The sequence below is a fragment of the Sus scrofa genome, chromosome 12, assembly GCF_054392235.1.
Source record: "Sus scrofa isolate SSC_HxYL_T2T_F1_AM1 chromosome 12, Sscrofa_HxYL_maternal_Yorkshire_Landrace_v2.0, whole genome shotgun sequence".
In the NCBI taxonomy this organism is placed as follows: Eukaryota; Metazoa; Chordata; class Mammalia; order Artiodactyla; family Suidae; genus Sus; species Sus scrofa.
In genome coordinates, this window is record NC_139394.1 from 3881294 (window position 1) to 3897493 (window position 16200).

The following is a 16200-nucleotide window of genomic DNA, read 5'->3' on the forward strand; positions in this document are numbered from 1 at the left end:
CATCCATCCAACTACCCATCCATCCATCCACCATCCATCCATCCACCCAACTACCCACCCATCCATCCACTATCCATCCATCCATCCAACTACCCATCCATCCATCCACCATCCATCCAACTACCCATCCATCCATCCACCATCCATCCATCCAACTACCCATCCATCCATCCACTATCCATCCATCCAACTACCCATCCATCCATCCACCATCCATCCAACTACCCATCCACCATCCATCCAACTACCCATCCATCCATCCACTATCCATCCATCCATCCAACTACCCATCCATCCACCCACCATCCATCCATTCATCCAACTACCCATCCATCCATCCATCCATCCACCATCCATCCAACTACCCATCCATCCATCCACTATCCATCCATCTATCCAACTACCCATCCATCCATCCATCCATCCACCATCCATCCAACTACCCATCCATCCATCCACTATCCATCCATCTATCCAACTACCCATCCATCCATCCACCATCCATCCATTCATCCAACTACCCATCCATCCATCCACCATCCATCCATCCAACTACCCATCCATCCATCCATCAATCCACCCAACTACCCATCCATCCATCCACCATCCATCCATCCATCCAACTACCCATCCATCCACCATCCATCCATTCATCCAACTACCCATCCATCCATCCACCATCCATCATCCAACTACCCATCCATCCATCCACCTACCCATCCATCCATCCACCATCCGTGGATCCTTCCTTTCCTCCATCCATCCACACTTTCATCCACGTACCCATCCACTCCACGAACATTTGCTGTGCTTGGCTCAGGGCAGGAAGGTCAATGAGCTTGGCGCTTGTCCTTGAGAAGCTTGCTGTCCACAGGAGAAGACAGACCAGTATAGAGGTTGGGAAAATCCTGATGTCACGCTGCCCACGCATGAAGACCATCAGCCTGGCTTCCTGGGGGTGGGGTGGCACTTGTCTCAGAGATGGAGGTTAAATAAGGGGGGGCAGGGAAAAGGCAGAGGAAGGTGTTTTGGTTATCGGGAGAGGCAGTGCGAAGGCCCAGAGGTGAGCTAGCATCTTTGGCGGCCACGTCTCGGGGTGGGGGCTGGGGGGGCAGCCATGTTGCTGGGGCGTGGAGCCTGACCCCTCTTCTGGCCACAGTGGCTGGTGGGCGCCATGTTGGACAGGGCTGATCTAGAGTGGCCAGCGGTCCACCCCAGGAGGCTCAGAGTCCTGGGCTGGAGGTGGGGCAGGGGGAGTGGCTGGAGGCCCATCCGGTACTGGGAGAGCTCCTCCGAGTGGGTGGTGGGTTCCGGCTGTGGCGAGTGTGGATCTGCGCCCTCCGCCCCGTCCCAGCCCTGCCTGGCTCTGCTTCTCCCAGCATGTCTCGCTCTTTTGGGGAGAGCTACCGTGTGGGCAGCACCTCGGGGGTCCATGCCATCACTGTCTTCTGTTCCTGGGACTACAAAGTGACTCAGAAGTGGGCCTCCCGCCTCCAGCATGACAACATCCGAACCCAGCTGAAGGTGAGCCGCCGGGGGCCTGGGGCTGCTGCCCGCCACCCTGTGTCCTGGCTTACCAGTCGGAACCTCTCCTGGTGTCCCCGTGTCCCCATGTCCTCCACCCCAGTGGGAAAAGGCCTGTGGGGTGCCAGCTGGCACGTCTCTGGCTCCCTGGTAGCCCCCAGGAGACAAGTGAGGACACAGGCACAGGGTTCAGTCCCTTGCCCAAGGCCTCGGGGCTGGAGAGTGGCTGAGCAGGGCCTCGGGGAAGGTTCCCTGGCTTTCTAGCGTTTTGTGTCAGGGGAGCTCATAGCTTTGACTCAGCTGACAGGCTCTCAGAGGGTGGCCTCGGGGCCCCTGGTCAGCTAGGGGACAGCTGTCCACAGGCAGGAAGGACAGCTGAGGAGGAGGCAGGGCTGGGGCGGGTGGGTGGGAGAGGCTGCAGCAGGCCTCCGCCTGAGGCCACATCTTGTGTGTCCCTGTGCCTGGAAATGGGGCCCCAGGGCAGGGGAGGGACAGGCTGTGGTGTTGGGGTGGGTGGGAGGCCTCCCCCTGTGTCCACTCCGTGTGACCCTGGGTGTCACGTGTGTGTCTGCTGCGGGTGAGTGACAGGCTCACTGTTTCCCGCAGGAACTGCTGGCCGAGTGGCAGCAGCGGCAGGGCCACCGGAGCATGTGCGTGTGGCTGCGGCAGGTGGCTGTGCTGGGGCTCGTGTGGCTGCTGTATCTGGGGACCACGCTGGGCTGTGCCGTGGCCGTCTACACCTTCTCAGAGCTTGTGATTGAGGTGCGGGGAGGGAGGGGCAGCCCGAGAGGAAGCTCTGGTCAGACCCCAGATTTGTAAGCCCCAGACCCCGGGCTCCCGCTCTCTGCCCATAGCTTCCCTGGAGGCCGCCTCCCTCATGGGCCTGGTTCTGATTCTTCTGTCTCACGTGCGCCCCATTTTTCTGTGTTTTTGCTTTCCTGTCTGCTTTTGGTTTCTCTTTTTTTCCGACACCTGTGTCCCCCACCCCCTCCACCACCCACCCCTTCCTGTGTGGTTTGAACACCAGGCCTGGGGTGGAGGGAGACATGCCTGCCATTCCCGCCCTCCTTCCACCCTGGGACCCTGCCTGCAGCCCCCTCCCCTCACCGGGCCCAGCAGCGGACCTGGCCCTGTCCTGTCCGCAGGGGGCCGGGGTGACCGCTGCCTCTCCCCCTCTGCTGCAGCGTCCGGTGTCTGCCGAGCGCGAGGGGGCGCTGCTGGCCCTGCCCGTGGTGGTTGGCCTCATCAACCTGGGGGCCCCCTACCTGTACCGCTGCCTGGCCGCCCTGGAGCGGCATGACTCCCCGGTGCTGGAGGTGTATGTGGCCATCTGCAGGTGCGTGGCAGGTGGGGGCTTTCTGGGGTGCAGCCTGTGTCTCCCAGGAACCCCTCCCTCAGTCTCTGCACCCCCTCTTTTCCACAGGAACCTCATCCTCAAGATGGTCGTCCTGGGGATTCTTTGCTACCACTGGCTGGGCCGCAGGGTGGGCGCCTTAAAGGACCAGGTGAGGGTGGGCCGGGCGGGGCTGGAGGAGGTGGGAGGCTCCCTGTGCCCTCAGGAGGGTCTGCCCTGGCCCGGGGGGGGGCGGCGATGAGCACCCCCTAGACCTCTTCTGGCCGGGAAGCCCCCGGGTGGGCTGGGCGCGGGGCCCTGGGGGCTGAGGCCGCGTCTGTGTCAGTGCTGGGAGAACTTCGTGGGCCAGGAGCTGTACCGGCTCATGGCGATGGACTTCATCTTCACGCTGCTGGACACGCTTTTCGGGGAGCTGGTGTGGAGGTGAGGCCCTGGGGGCGGGGCGGGTCCCTGCACGCCTCTCCCGGGCACCGGGTCCCCCTGCAGAAGGGCTCCCCGAATCCTCACCTGCTCGGAGATGGAGGTCACTTGGGCAGTTCTCAGGCTTCAGGAGAGCAGGGCCTGACCCCAGACTGGGGTCATAAATCTCCACCCACGACAGCTCTTCTGTAAAACATGGTTAAACTCGAAACACACGTAGGACACAGGATGTGACCTATTTTCAGGCTGGAAAAGAAAACAGTTTCAAGGTGATGCATGGGTGTCATCTCCATCTCATTCAAAGGAAAAAAGGGCCGGGAGCAAGAACAGCGAGTGGGGTAGCATTTTCTGATGTCCTGGCTATGGGTGCTAGCGCTGCAGGTGCTTTTTAAGTTTTTAATTTTAACAAATTTTATTCCCTTTTTTTTTTTTTTTTTTTTTTTTGGTCTTTTTAGGGCTGCATCCACAGCATATGGAGGTTCCCAGGCTAGCAGTCAAATGGGAGCTGTGGCCACCAGCCACAGCCACAGCCACAGCCCACAGCAGAGCCGAGCCGCATCTGCGACCTTCACCACAGCTCATGGCAACGCCGGGTCCTAACGCACTGAGCGAGGCCAGGGATGAAACCTGCGTCCTCACGGATGTTAGTCGGGTTTGTTACCAGCGAGCCGTAACGAGAGCTCCTGCAGGTGTTTTTTTATTTCCTCTTTTGTGTGTTTTCTTTGAGAACAAATGAATTTAGTAAGGTTTTTTTAAAAAAGCAGTAAAATGTGTGATGCCGGCACGCACGTTTATAGCCACCTGTTCCCGTAGGTGCTTGAAAAAGGACAGAGATGAAGCCGGCTGCAGGCGGCACCCCTGAGGTGGGGGGCGCCCAGGCTGCTGTCTCCCGTCCTCATCACTGGGTGCCTGGGAGGGGCATGCACATCCCCTGGCCAGGGTGCCTGCCTTCCGGGGGTGGGGACCTGGGTCAGTCCTGGGGACCGGCCCTCCCACCTGACCCCAGGGGCTCCTCTGCCCCAGGCTCATCGCTGAGAAGAAGCTTCAGAGGGGGAAGCCGGAGTTCGACATCGCAGGGAACGTTCTGGAGCTGATTTACGGGCAGACCCTGACCTGGTGAGCGTCTCCCCTCGTGTCCCACTGCCCGGCCCTCAGGGAGGCCGAGCCCTGTCCCCCTCGGGACCACAGCAAGGCCCAGCCCTAGGATTCTGGAGCGACCTGACCCCTCGGCTCCCAGGGGACCCAGTCTTGGCCACGCTTGCCAAGCCCTCCCCGGGGTCCCCGGGGTGGCAGCAGAGCCATGGGGTGCAGCACAGGGGTCATGACCCCAGTCTCTGGACTGCAGCCCCCTCTTGTGCACCCCCTCCTCAGGCTGGGGGTCCTCTTCTCCCCGCTGCTCCCCGCCATGCAGATCATCAAGCTGCTGCTCCTCTTCTATGTCAAGAAGGTAGAGGTGCCACCGGGGTCCCTGGGGTGGTGGCAGGGTCTGGGGGTACGTGGGCAGCTGGGGTGGCTACGGGGCCGGCAGACACGGAGCCCTGGGAGCCCTCCTGACCCAAGCCGTGTGGGCTGGGTGAGTCCCATGAGCCTGAGAACCAGATGACCCCCGGGCCTGCCTCAGGGTCACCTCTGGGGGCTGGGAGGAGCTCCGAGCAGGTTCCCTCTGGTCTCCGGTTTCTTCATCTGCACAAGGTGACAGAGCTCTGGGGGGCACTGCTGGAGGCGGCATCTATGAAGCACCAGGCACCATGTCTGGCCCAGCGGAGACGTTCCGTCAGTGGAGGTGGCTTTTAGTATTAGCCCTTCCACTTCGCGTGCCCTGGACAAGCTGCCGCCCATGTGCCCGGGTCCCCGGGGAGGGGAGCCGCATCCAGCCTGGGGGTCTCGGCTCAGGCTGTGCCCGGACGCACAGCCCACCTGGGCCACTGTCCGCCTCGCCCCTCTTCCGTCTTGGAGGCCCCAGCAGGCCTGGGGGAGGGCAGGTGGCAGGACGGTGGCAGAGTGCAGCCCTTGTCCCCAGACCAGCCTGATGGCCAACTGCCAGGCGCCGCGCAGGCCGTGGAAGGCTTCCCACATGAGCACCGTCTTCATCTCGCTGCTCTGCTTCCCCTCCTTCCTGGGCGCTGCCATCTTCCTCTGCTATGCCGTCTGGCAGTGAGTGGGCGCCCGGCCTCCGCAGCCCAGGGTGGGGGTGATGGGGGGCTGCGTGGCCTGGGCTGAGGGGTCAAGCAGCCCGCCCTCCCCCCAGGGTGAAGCCCTCGAGCATCTGCGGCCCCTTCCGGACCCTGAACACCATGTATGAGGCCGGCAAGGTGTGGGCGGGCCGCCTGGAGCAGGCGGGCCCCGGCGTCTCGTGGCTGCCCTGGCTCCACCGGTCCCTGGTGGAAAACACCTTCCCCGTCTACCTGGTGTCCGCCCTGCTGCTGTGAGTGCGGGCCGGGTCCACGGGGGACCCCGGGCTCTCCCCCTGCTCCCGGCTCGTCCCGACCCGTCTCCCCCGTCCCGGCAGGGCCGTGATCTACCTCAACATCCAGGTGGTGAAGGGCCAGCGGAAGGTCATCTGCCTCCTCAAGGAGCAGATCAGCAACGTGAGTGCCCCTCTGGCCCCGCCTCCGGGGGCGGGGGGCTCACCCCGGGGCCTGCCCTGGACCTGCCAAGGAATGACACTGATTAAGATGCGTAGTTGTAGGAAGCAGAGGTAGGCGTGAGGCAGCCAGGCGGCCTGTCTGCAAAGACCCCGCTGGGACGAGGGCTCCCTGGTGCTGCTCTGGGCCCCCGCGCAGTCACGGGCCTCCCATTCCCTCGAAAACAAGTCCCTGCCTGTCAGTCAGGGGCACTTGGGCTGGCGTTGCCCTGGTCAGGAATGGCCTTTCCACCCAGGCCCGTCCTGCCATGCTGCTCACTCAGGCACACAGCCCTCTGTACCCGCCGGCTCGATGGGGAGAGAACACGGGGAGGCCGCTTGCGGAGGCCCCACCTTGTAGGTGTCTACGGGCCTTCTTGGGTCCCTGGCGCCCAGAGTCGCTCTTCTAGACCGAGTCGCTCTTCTCTCGTCGTGAAGAGCCCCCGACAAGGAATCCTGTCTGCCTGGGGTTTGATGGTCTCTGAAATCTGCCTGGTGTTCACGGGGCCCTAGACCTTAAGCTTTATGTGCTTTTTGGTTGGTTGTCGGAAGAGCCCTGGGTTGGCCAGTGTCTGCCCCAGAGACCCTGTCCTAATCCTGGAGCCTGGGCATGTGCCCCACGGTGAGGCACAAGTCCTGGGATTAGGGTTGCAGATGGATTGCAGGTTGCTAATCAGCCGGCCTGGAGGGGGTCGATTAGCCTGGGCGGTCACGGTGGAATCATTAAGACCCCTCTGAATGGAAGCGGGAGAGAGAGTGCCAGAGAGGAGGAGGGGAAAAGGCGTGACTGGCCCTGCACATGGGAGGAGGCCAGGAGCCAGGCACACGGCAGACGCGAGGCTGGAAGAGGCGAGGCAAGGCTCCCCAGAGGCTCCAGAAGGAACCAGCCCTGCTGACTCTGATTTTAGCCCAGAGAGACCCATTTTGGACTTCTGACCTCCTGAACCGAGAAGTGATGAATCCATTGTTTGAAGTCACTACATTTGTGTAATTGGTTGGGGCAACAGCAGAAAACTACTAACAAGCCCCGTGACACAGACATTTGAATCTCCCTCTTGAGGTCAGAGAGCAGGGCATTGCCCAAGGCCTACTTAGTAAGTGGCAGGGCCAGTTTTAAACGGAGTCACGTTGGTAGGCAGCCCTCACAGTGCAACTGACCGCATTTCCCTTTTCACCTTGGCCACAAGGAAGCTTAGATGAACGTATATGCCCACAGCTTGGCGCTTGGTTTTTCCTCATCCTTCTTTGGTTGTGACGTCAGATACTCTGTGTGTGCTACACCCGGTGTCGTCTGGACAGGTGGCACGATGGACAGCTTCTCTTCTCTCAGCCGTTGTGTTTTGGCCTTTTTAGGAGGGAGAAGACAAAATCTTCCTCATCGACAAGATCCAGTGTGTCTACGAGAGGAAGGAGAGGAGCAGGTGAGGGGCCCTGGCGGCCGGGCTGCTCCCTGGGCCTCCCGCTCTGGGTGGCCCTCAGCCTCTGCGAGCTCCCCCGGCCCTTTCCCCCGCTTCCCTCCCCAGGGCTGTGGGGCCTTAGGCGGGGAGGACTATTCATTTTGGCCACAAAGGAAAAAAACGAGGGAACTGCATGCAGGGGGCTGGGTCAAGCTGGGCTCTCTGCCCCTCCTCTCTGCCACTCTCCCAGCTTGGTGACTTTTCCTGGGGCCCCGGCCCCCACTCTCCCCACGGGGTGAACCCGCAAATGCTGCTGTCCCACTTCTCCCCCTCCGCCTGTTGCGTGTGATTAACTGTTGCCTGTGGTTAAGCCCAGGGAAAAGGATATGAGTTCAGATATCTTCCTGCTGCCTGGACAGACACACAGCTCAGCAGGATGGGGCTGAAGAACGGGTGCTGTGAAACTTAAGGAAAAAGGTTAACATAAAACAAGACACTGAGACATTTATCTTAAGTAAAGGTGGGAACGGGGGACTCAAGGTCTCAGGGACCAAGAGCCCGGCCTCAAGAAACCACACTGCTTTTATTGTGCTCTTGAGGATGCCGGCAAGTGAGGAGGGGGTTGTAGGTGCAGGATATAGGTTTTTTTAAGTTATTTTAAAAGCCACGTAGCCGGTTGCTGATGAAGCTTTTACTCTGACCTTTAGGCCTTTAACAGTCATTAGCATTTGAGGAAGCCTGGCGTCAGCTCTCTATGCAGAGCATCTGGAGAATTGCCTTTGTGCTTCTGCAGACTGCGTGCCTGCCTCGGTTTGCACCTCGGTTCTCCTTGCTAATGCATATCCTGCTAACGACCCCTCATAAGCCCCTTGGGGCCATGAGGCTCCTCTTTCCTTTATTCTAAGAGGACCTATCAGGCTGTGCAAATCTGCACAGGTCCAGCCTGCCTACACCAACGCAGGAGGTCCTCATTCAGCTGAGCCTGTGAATAACTTAGGCCTTTAGGTCTTTGTGCTTAAGCTTAAGTCATTCACCAGCACTGGGACTGTTTTTCCAGCAGGAAGATGGGGTAAAGTAAAGCAAGACAAGACGGAGTTTTTAGCAAAGAGGCTAAGAAACTATTGTAGAAACATGTCTCAGACACACACCCCTCCTTGACCCCTCCCTGGCCAGGTGGGCCAGCTGAGGTCTACAGATCAAGGCCCCTGGGGCTCCTCCCTCCCTCCCCAGGCAGCAGGAACCCGCAGAACCAGCCACCAGCCATCTGACAAGACCCTAGGTCCCTCTGCTCCTCCTCCCCCCCCCCCCCCCGCCCCCTCGGTACCTGTGGTCCAGGAGGCCCTCCCACTTCTCTCTAGAGCCCTCCCCGCCGGCCCCGGAGGCCTGGATGCAGCTTCTGAGAAAGGCTGGTGGGTGTCCTCTGGTCTCATCTGGGTCCCCAGCCTCCCAAATGTGGCTACCCAAGGCCACAGGGCCCCTCACTGGCTTCCCTTTCCCGCAGGATCGGCAGGACCGAGGCAGCTGTGAGGCCCCCAGCGCTGCTCATAGATGACGCGGACGCCTGCTAGGACAGCCCGGGTCTGGCAGTCTGTGCCCCCGTTTCCTCAGCTCCACAGGCACCGATGCTGACAGGGACGCGAGGACGGACTTGCCTGAGGCTGCAGCACCCGGGGGGCACACTGCGTGGGACTGTCTATTCTGATTAACCACAGTTTGCAAAACGGGCTCATCTCTTGGGAGTCGGTGCTTACACCAGGCGTGTGTAGGTACCACAGTGCCCCCACCCCCTGCTCTGGGCCCACAGCCTGCCTCTTGCTGCCCCCTGGACGGCCTCCAGGCCAAGGTCAGAGGAACCCTGGCCTCCTGTACCTGCCACCCCTTCGGTTTCTCCTTCTGCTGCTTCAAGGCTCCTTTCCTTTCTGCGCCGGGCCCTGGGCCTCACCAGATGCTCTGGGGGCTCCCCTGATGCTGGGCTCCTGAAAAAACAGGTTTGGTGGGGCTTCAGTGCTGAGCACAGGGAGCCCTCTGCTGGCGCAGCCCCAGATGGCAGGGATGGACCACGCTGTGGCTTCAGACGCTGCCCCTGCTAGCCTGTGCCCCTGGGGCTGGCACCACTGGGGGGGTGGGGGGGGTGAGGCAGGCAGGCTAGAACAACGACAGGGTGTGCAGAGGTGACAAAGTGATACTTTAGAGCCTGTTGGGGTGAGTCATTTGCTAGTGAGCCATGGGGAGAGAAGCCTGCAGGCAACCGTGCCCAGGCCTGTGGCAGGAGAGGAGTCTGGCTGTCTGGCACTGGTGAGGGGCGACCCCTGTGTGATGCGGTGGGCCTGAGGGTGCTGAACACAGGAACTGCGGAAGTGGCCCTGATGGGGGAGTGGCAGTGGGCCCACCTCCCCTCATCTCAGGATGGGAAGAACCCGGGAGAGGGAAGCCTGGCCTGGGCGGCCGGGTCCGACCCACGGCGGCGGCGATGCTACTGCCTAGGCTGGCCCCACATGGTCCCATGCCTGGTGCTCCTGTGTTGTCACCTGCGGACTTGGCCCCAGGGGCCCATCCTGTGTCAACCTGACTTCCTCAGGCGTCTTTGATGACAGGCCAGGCATCCTGGGCTTGTTGTGGCAGGTCCTAGCCAGGAGGGGCCTAGGGACCCTGTGGGCAGCTGGCTCAATGCGCGTGGCGACTCCCGCGGGGCCTCGGGCTCTCCAGGCCAACACCCTCGACGCCTGCCTCTGCACGAACAGCATGGACGGGCTTTTGGGTGGACGTCCAGCCCTTGCGGGCGTTACCTTCGGCTGCGATGGGGCCCACCTCACGTGCCCCGCAGCACCTACGAGGTCGGGACAAGCTGCTGAGGACACACAGGAGTGGGCCCGCGGCTGTTTCCGAGGTCCTGGCTGTGATGCTCAGTGGGGGTCCCTGGTTACTAACTCGAGCGCTAGTCACAGTGCAGCCACGACAGCGTTTGTGGAGGGCTCACCAGCCGGTCACTGGCTTTAAGATTATACCCGGAGGTGGGGAGGGGCGCCTCCGCCCGTCAGGGGCGAGAGCGTCAGAGCAAAGCGGGGGTCTTCCCAGAGGAAACCGTGCCCGGGGCGGCGTCACCCGCCTGCCCGGCCGGTCCTCCTGCCGCGCGCCTCTGGTGCAGTTTTTGATGCACGTGTGGCCTCCGGACCCTCCAGCTGGACTCTTCCGTGGTGGAGCCCACGTGGGGCTGGGTGAGTGATGGCTGTTGAGTCAGAAGGGCCTGGATTTGATCCTCTTCAGCTCGCGGCCATGTGCACGCTCTGCAACCTCTCCCAGATCCACTTCCTCACCTCATGGGGCTGTTGGAACAATGGACACAGTCTAGACAGTGCCATTCCACGCCTGGCACGTAGTAGTTTTGCCAAAATAAATAAATAAATAAATAAAAATAAAAGACAAATGAGATCAACTGAACTATTGAAAACTGCCATTCCAATGAGTGAGAGGTTGACAGTTTTGGCCTTGGCTGCTCAGTGGGACCAACTGGGGAGCTTTAACAGGTCAGGCGTCTGGGCCTGCAACCAGAAATTCTGGTTGAATGGGTCTGAGGCGTGTCCAGCACTGGGATTTTTAACCATTTCTGGATAACTCCAACATGCAGAGAACCAGCATCTGAAATGCCAAAGCCAGAAGCTTCTGTGCACGTAGGGGGCGTTTGGAAATGTGCCTGTGGCTTTCATGATGACTGGGGGGCCAGACTCTGAGGCTAGACCTGCTGCCACTCAAGGGACAGGGCCACGCAAGCAAACCTCTCGAGCACGTTTCCGCTGTGAAAGCTGCTGTGCAAAGCTGGTCCGTGCACTTCAGGTTTCCGCCGTGATTCCAGTGTGGTTTCTTCCCGATCCATCCCACAAATTCTCTTCCTGCAAAGAATCTTCTTGAAATGCCCTTCTCCCGTCTTCCCCTTCTCAGAGACCATGTGCTCAGGTCCTCAGCCCCCGAAACCTTGTCTTTGCGCCCCTCGGGTCGGTGCTGGCCGTGACAGCTCCCTCCAGGCCTCTCCTCTGCACGACAGTCCCTCTGTACACGGCGAGCTTCCTGCTGCTCTGGATGCCCTCCCCGCCTTCTTTGGCTTCTCCCACAGTGTTGCCAGAACCGGTTTTTAAAAAGTGCAGTGCTGAGCCTTGAGTTTTTCCTTGATTCCAGGCTCTTTTTCACCCGTGGGCACCAGGAACCGCCCCCACTCCAGGCCGTGAAGTGGTCACTGGCTTTCGCTGTGCTCCCCCTGCCCCTGCTCTCCCCAGGCTGCCGCAACCCTATCGGCCGCCCAGCCCAGGGCAGTGCCACCTCCTCCGTGAAGCCTGCCTTACCCTCGGGACGTGCTGGACCTGTTCACTCCCTGGTGGCTATCCTGGATGTGCGGGTGCAGGAGGAGCTCCTGCCCGCGGAAGGCACGGCTCTCAGCGCCATGGGAGTCGCTGCTGCAGGTGCACATGAGCTTGGGTGTCAAGGACACTGGCCCGTCCAGTTCTGAGACCCGCTCTTCCTCCTCGAGGTCCCAAATTGCTCCCGTCCTGCCCACGGGGGGCCAGCCAGGGTCCTATCTCCCGGATAAAAGGTGGTCGTAACCCCTGAGAGTAGAGAGAGAAAGACGCTCCTTCTGCTGCTCCGGGCGGGGCTCAAAGGACACTTGGCTGGTCTTCAAGAGGCTCTCCTTACGCGCCTGAGGAAACAGAAGCACCGGGGCTGGACTTATTTAAGGGCACAGCAGAGCAACGCCAGATCCTTCACCCACTGAGCGAGGCCAGGGATCGAACCTGCAACCTGATGGTTCCTAGCCGGATTTGTTTCCACTGTGCCATGATGGGAACTCCATTTCTCTGGATATTTCTGATGCCCAGACAGGGTCATGGGTGAGAGCGAGCAGTGGTCCTCGGCTGGGGCCGCTTCCCATGGCTGCCCCGACAGCGCTGGTCCCCCCCCCCGGGGGTGGGGAGTGGGTCCAGGTGGGTAGCAGGTGGGGATCTCTAGTTCTTTTTTGGTGTTTTTTTGGCCCCGGCGTATGGAGTTCCCAGGCCAGGAATCAGATCCGAGCCGCCGAAGCTGCGACCTAAGCCTCAGCTGTGGCAGCGCTAGATCCTTAACCCACCGTGCCGGGCTGGGGATTGAACTTGCGTCCTAGCGTTCCCAAGATGCCGCTGATCTTGTTGTGCCACAGCGGGAGCTCCTGGAGACCTCTAGTTCTACCGCACCTCTCGACGACTATTAATAGGAGCTCAGTGTTGACTGCAAAATCACAAAAATGATAAAGTTACAAGTCAAGCAACGGAAACTTGGAGTTTATTTAATTATAAATGCAAACTCTGAGGCTAACACAAAAAGACAGGGAATTTCTTACACACAGAAGGACAAGTCTCGCTCCCAACACATGCAAAGTGAATATGGATGACATCCGTCTTTGAAAAATAAAAAACACAGGTATTCGAACAGCCAAGAAAAAAATTGCAATTTATTAAGATTCAACAAAGCGTTGTACTTTTGAAAGCAACTGTCGGTGCATTTTCTTCAACAATCACATTCTATGAGGAAAAACATTAAAAGCCACAAACTCGGTTTTTAATCTCAGAGTTACAGACGTCTTTAATTCAAAATAAAAGGTCAAAACAAAACAAAACCCCAACAACAACAACAACAACAAAAAAAAAACAGAAACAAACAAACAGATTCTTTACTTCCATCCCCAATTTAAAAATATCAGGAGTTTTCTACAACTCGATGCTAAATGCAGCTTGGGAAGCTGGGTGCACGCACACACGCACGCACCTATATTTGATGTACGTTTGCAGAGACGTGGACACCAAATATACAGAGTGCGTGAATAGGCAATGAGATGCAGTTACTCTGAGGAAGGTCTGTTTAGCTAAATACACTACCGAACTTGAGAAAAAAGTCTGGAACCAGTTTGTGCATAGTTCATGATCCTCTATAAAACCAGCTTTTGTGGATCTGCAATTTTGCAGGAACTTTTTTTTTTCTTTTCTTTTTTTTTTTGTTTTTTTGTTTTTTTTTTTTCTTGTTTTGTTTTGATAAAACCATTAAAAAGCTAATTAAAAAAAATGTAATGCACAAGTTTCCTGATCAAGCAGGCAGGGAGCACAATGTTCATATATATATATTTTTAAACATACTTGAGGGTATGTTACTCCATTGTCTGTCTTTCTTGCAAAAACAATCAAAACATTGATCATTTTTAAAACATAAAGCAATTTTTAATATATAAAGCACTCTTCGAACATCTATTTCCTTTGAGTCCGTTATTTGGTACATACGTAACTGCTACACGTTAGAGATTAGGTATCTTTCTTCTTTGTGGTTTTTTTTTTCCTCTTTTTTTCTTTTTTTTTTTCTTTGTTTTTTGTTTGCTTGTTTTTTTAATAACATCTTCAGTGCTAGAAGTTGGGTTACAAAATACATGAAATGGTGTGGAGCTGCCCCTCGGGAACCCTGGCTTTCCTGAGAGCGCATCCGCGTGTGCAAGACAGTGACCACCACTCGTCCCCTCGATGGAGGGACAGTGGACAGAGTCCACGACGATGGCCGGAGGGGAAAACAACACTGCTCAATCCCAGAGCTCTGAAGGAGCGGACCTGCTTCTGAAAATAGCTTTCTTTACGACGGAAGTCTTTTTTTTTTTTTTAAATTCCTTTTTTAATTTTTTTTTTTTTTTTTTTTTTTTAATTTTAAAGTCTGAAGGAGAAAAAAAGGTCTGTAAACAGGTGGGAGCCCTCACCACGGGCTCCTCCGAAAGCAGTCACAACCCACGTCCAAGTGCTTGTTCCCGTTCCTCCCGAGGAACCATCCATCCTCCACAAGTATCTATGGCCACAGTTCAGCAAGAGTTTTTTTTCTCTTTAACTTTATATTCCAAATGGAAAAATGGTGCAATACTCTGGTAATAATTTTCTTGCATTAGTCCACAATAAAAAGCTGCTAAAGGTAGGTATACATATTATTTCTCCAGAGATATACACTGTAATTTTTAAACGCAATAACAGAGTCCTTGAGTAAACATTTACACATGAATTGTCACCGGCCCTGTCCTAAGAATTCTCTTTAATGTATAGGATTAGCTAAAGGAAGGGCAGGGACACTCAGTGCAAAGTTAGAAGCTAATAATAATAACAAACCTTTGACCAATGCGCCAAAAAAGAAAAAAAAAAAAGGAAAAGAAAAAGAAAAAAAAGAGCACATACTGAATAAAAGGGAAAATCCACAGTTAAATCTCTCACACACTTAACACACACACGGACACAGAAAACGCGCACACACCTGCACACGCACACGTGCTTCGGTTTCCACTCACACCCACACACGCACGCGCGCACACACAGAGGCTGTGAACTTAGAAATGTTTCCTAGAGCCTGTTTCTGCGTACTGATGTCAACCTGGAAGTGGAGAATTAGACTTAGAAAGTGTTCACATTTCATTATTGGCCTGCTGGATTCAAGTATTTGCATGTTTGATATGTCTATTTTTTTAACTTTTAAAAAATATTTTTTGGGATAAAAAAATGACATGAAAAAGTAATGAAACAAGGGTAATGTGCATAGGCGGACCCGTGGGGACAGGGAGCAGATGGCAGACCGCTCCTTCCGCGCGGCTCACTGGTCTGGGCCGCCAGGCCCGCCGGGCGCGATGGACGCCAGCTCCCCGATGCGGGCTCCGCCCCTGGGAATGTGCATAATCGTCACAGGCTCGTCTTAAATAGGCTTTCCCGTCTCCCGCCCCCGCCCCCCCACCCCGTGATAAAATAACCCTTTCCAGCCCACAATCTGCAAAGTGCCCTTCATGATAGAACTATTCTAAGCAGCTTTTATACTTAAAAAAATCAAAAGGACAACACACCATACACACATAAGACGACACAAAATGAAAAGCTGTGAGAAGCATCCTGTCGCCACGCGCGACACGGGCCCAGCACAGCCCGCACTGTCTCGGGAACAGTTCGCAAGGACTGAGGCCGAGGCTCGTCTTCAGTACTGGACAGAGGTACTCGCAAGGGCTGCCGGGTCCGCGGCGACGCCCGGACTGGAGAGGGTCGGCGGGTCTTCCCCGTGCTGATGATGGTGGCGCCCACGCGGCCTCGGGCTAGAGGGACTCCCCGCTGAGAAGGTCGCCGGGAAGCAGAGTGTTCAGCGGGGTGGGGCTGCCGATGACCCTGCCGTCGTCGCTGCTGGGGGGGCCCCACAGGCTGCTCGAGTACTGGGGAACCCCGCCCCACAGCAGGTCGCTGCTCCCCTTGCCCGCCAGGCACGGGGCGTTCCAGTGGCCGGCGTCGCTCCGCACCAGGCCGTGCGAGCCGCCCGAGGCGCCCAGCCGCGCCTGGCCGGTCCCGCTGCTGGACTGCCAGCTGGAGGTGGGCGGCAGTGCTTGGCCCTGCGCTAAGAAGCGGTTCACTTCTTCTTCGCCGGCGAACTCGGCCAGGATGGTGGTGTTTCCCAGGACACACCTAGAAGGGCGGGAGAGCCGCAAGAGGAAGAGCCGGTTGGGTGAAAACGTGCAAAATGGACACGCCCGTAAGCTAGACTAACCAAGACAAAAAGAAGGCACAAATAAAGTCCGAAATGAAGGACGTTTCTAACAGGTGCCACAGAAACACACAGGATGTGCCACTACACTGGCTAGCCCGGAAGAAGAAAAGGCCCAATTCCCAGAAACACGATTTTACCTAGACCGCATCATGAGGAAACAAAAGCCGAGTGGAGACCAACAATGAGTGAGGAGACTGAGTCCCCAATGCGGAAAAGCCCAGGACCAGACGGTTTCAGTGGTGAATTCCACCAAACTTAAAGGAGAATTAACAGAAATTCTTTTCGAACTTGTCCAAAAACTGAAGTGGAGGGAAAACCCCCAAACT

General features: G+C 57.2%; 3 protein-coding genes across 30 annotated transcripts in view; 1 reads left to right on the top strand and 2 right to left on the bottom strand.

Annotated features, from left to right (window-relative positions):
• Positions 1 to 5783, bottom strand: part of TMC8 (transmembrane channel like 8) — a 24137-nt gene extending 18354 nt beyond the window's left edge. Inside the window, exons 1-4 of one of the 3 annotated variants that reach the window (XM_084983677.1) lie at positions 5216 to 5783; positions 4926 to 5050; positions 3386 to 3484; positions 784 to 952 (exon numbers count right to left, since the gene is read on the bottom strand). The gene's annotated coding sequence lies outside the window, so the exon portion shown is untranslated. Of the gene's footprint in view, positions 1 to 783; positions 953 to 3385; positions 3485 to 4925 lie in introns of those variants that run through there. The other 2 variants (XM_084983676.1, XM_021066549.2) reach the window with 2 other exon arrangements.
• Positions 1 to 10742, top strand: part of TMC6 (transmembrane channel like 6) — a 17642-nt gene extending 6900 nt beyond the window's left edge. For all 15 annotated transcript variants that reach the window (XM_021066547.2, XM_021066538.2, XM_021066544.2 and 12 more), the window contains 12 exons: positions 1380 to 1524; positions 2131 to 2286; positions 2709 to 2860; positions 2948 to 3029; positions 3204 to 3301; positions 4322 to 4414; positions 4670 to 4745; positions 5319 to 5452; positions 5547 to 5723; positions 5808 to 5886; positions 7275 to 7342; positions 8820 to 10742. In XM_021066547.2, the coding sequence (XP_020922206.1) occupies positions 1380 to 1524; positions 2131 to 2286; positions 2709 to 2860; positions 2948 to 3029; positions 3204 to 3301; positions 4322 to 4414; positions 4670 to 4745; positions 5319 to 5452; positions 5547 to 5723; positions 5808 to 5886; positions 7275 to 7342; positions 8820 to 8886 (1327 nt within the window). In that variant the 3' untranslated portion in view covers positions 8887 to 10742. The remainder of the gene's footprint in view (positions 1 to 1379; positions 1525 to 2130; positions 2287 to 2708; positions 2861 to 2947; positions 3030 to 3203; positions 3302 to 4321; positions 4415 to 4669; positions 4746 to 5318; positions 5453 to 5546; positions 5724 to 5807; positions 5887 to 7274; positions 7343 to 8819) is intronic.
• Positions 10743 to 12763: 2021 nt separating this feature from the next.
• TNRC6C (trinucleotide repeat containing adaptor 6C) overlaps positions 12764 to 16200 on the bottom strand; it is a 141485-nt gene continuing 138048 nt past the window's right edge. For 10 of the 12 annotated variants that reach the window (XM_084983451.1, XM_084983450.1, XM_084983449.1 and 7 more), the window contains one exon: positions 13966 to 15792. In XM_084983451.1, coding sequence (XP_084839577.1) covers positions 15432 to 15792 — 361 coding nt within the window. In that variant the 3' untranslated portion in view covers positions 13966 to 15431. Of the gene's footprint in view, positions 15793 to 16200 lie in introns of all 12 variants that reach the window. The other 2 variants (XM_021066535.2, XM_021066531.2) reach the window with 1 other exon arrangement.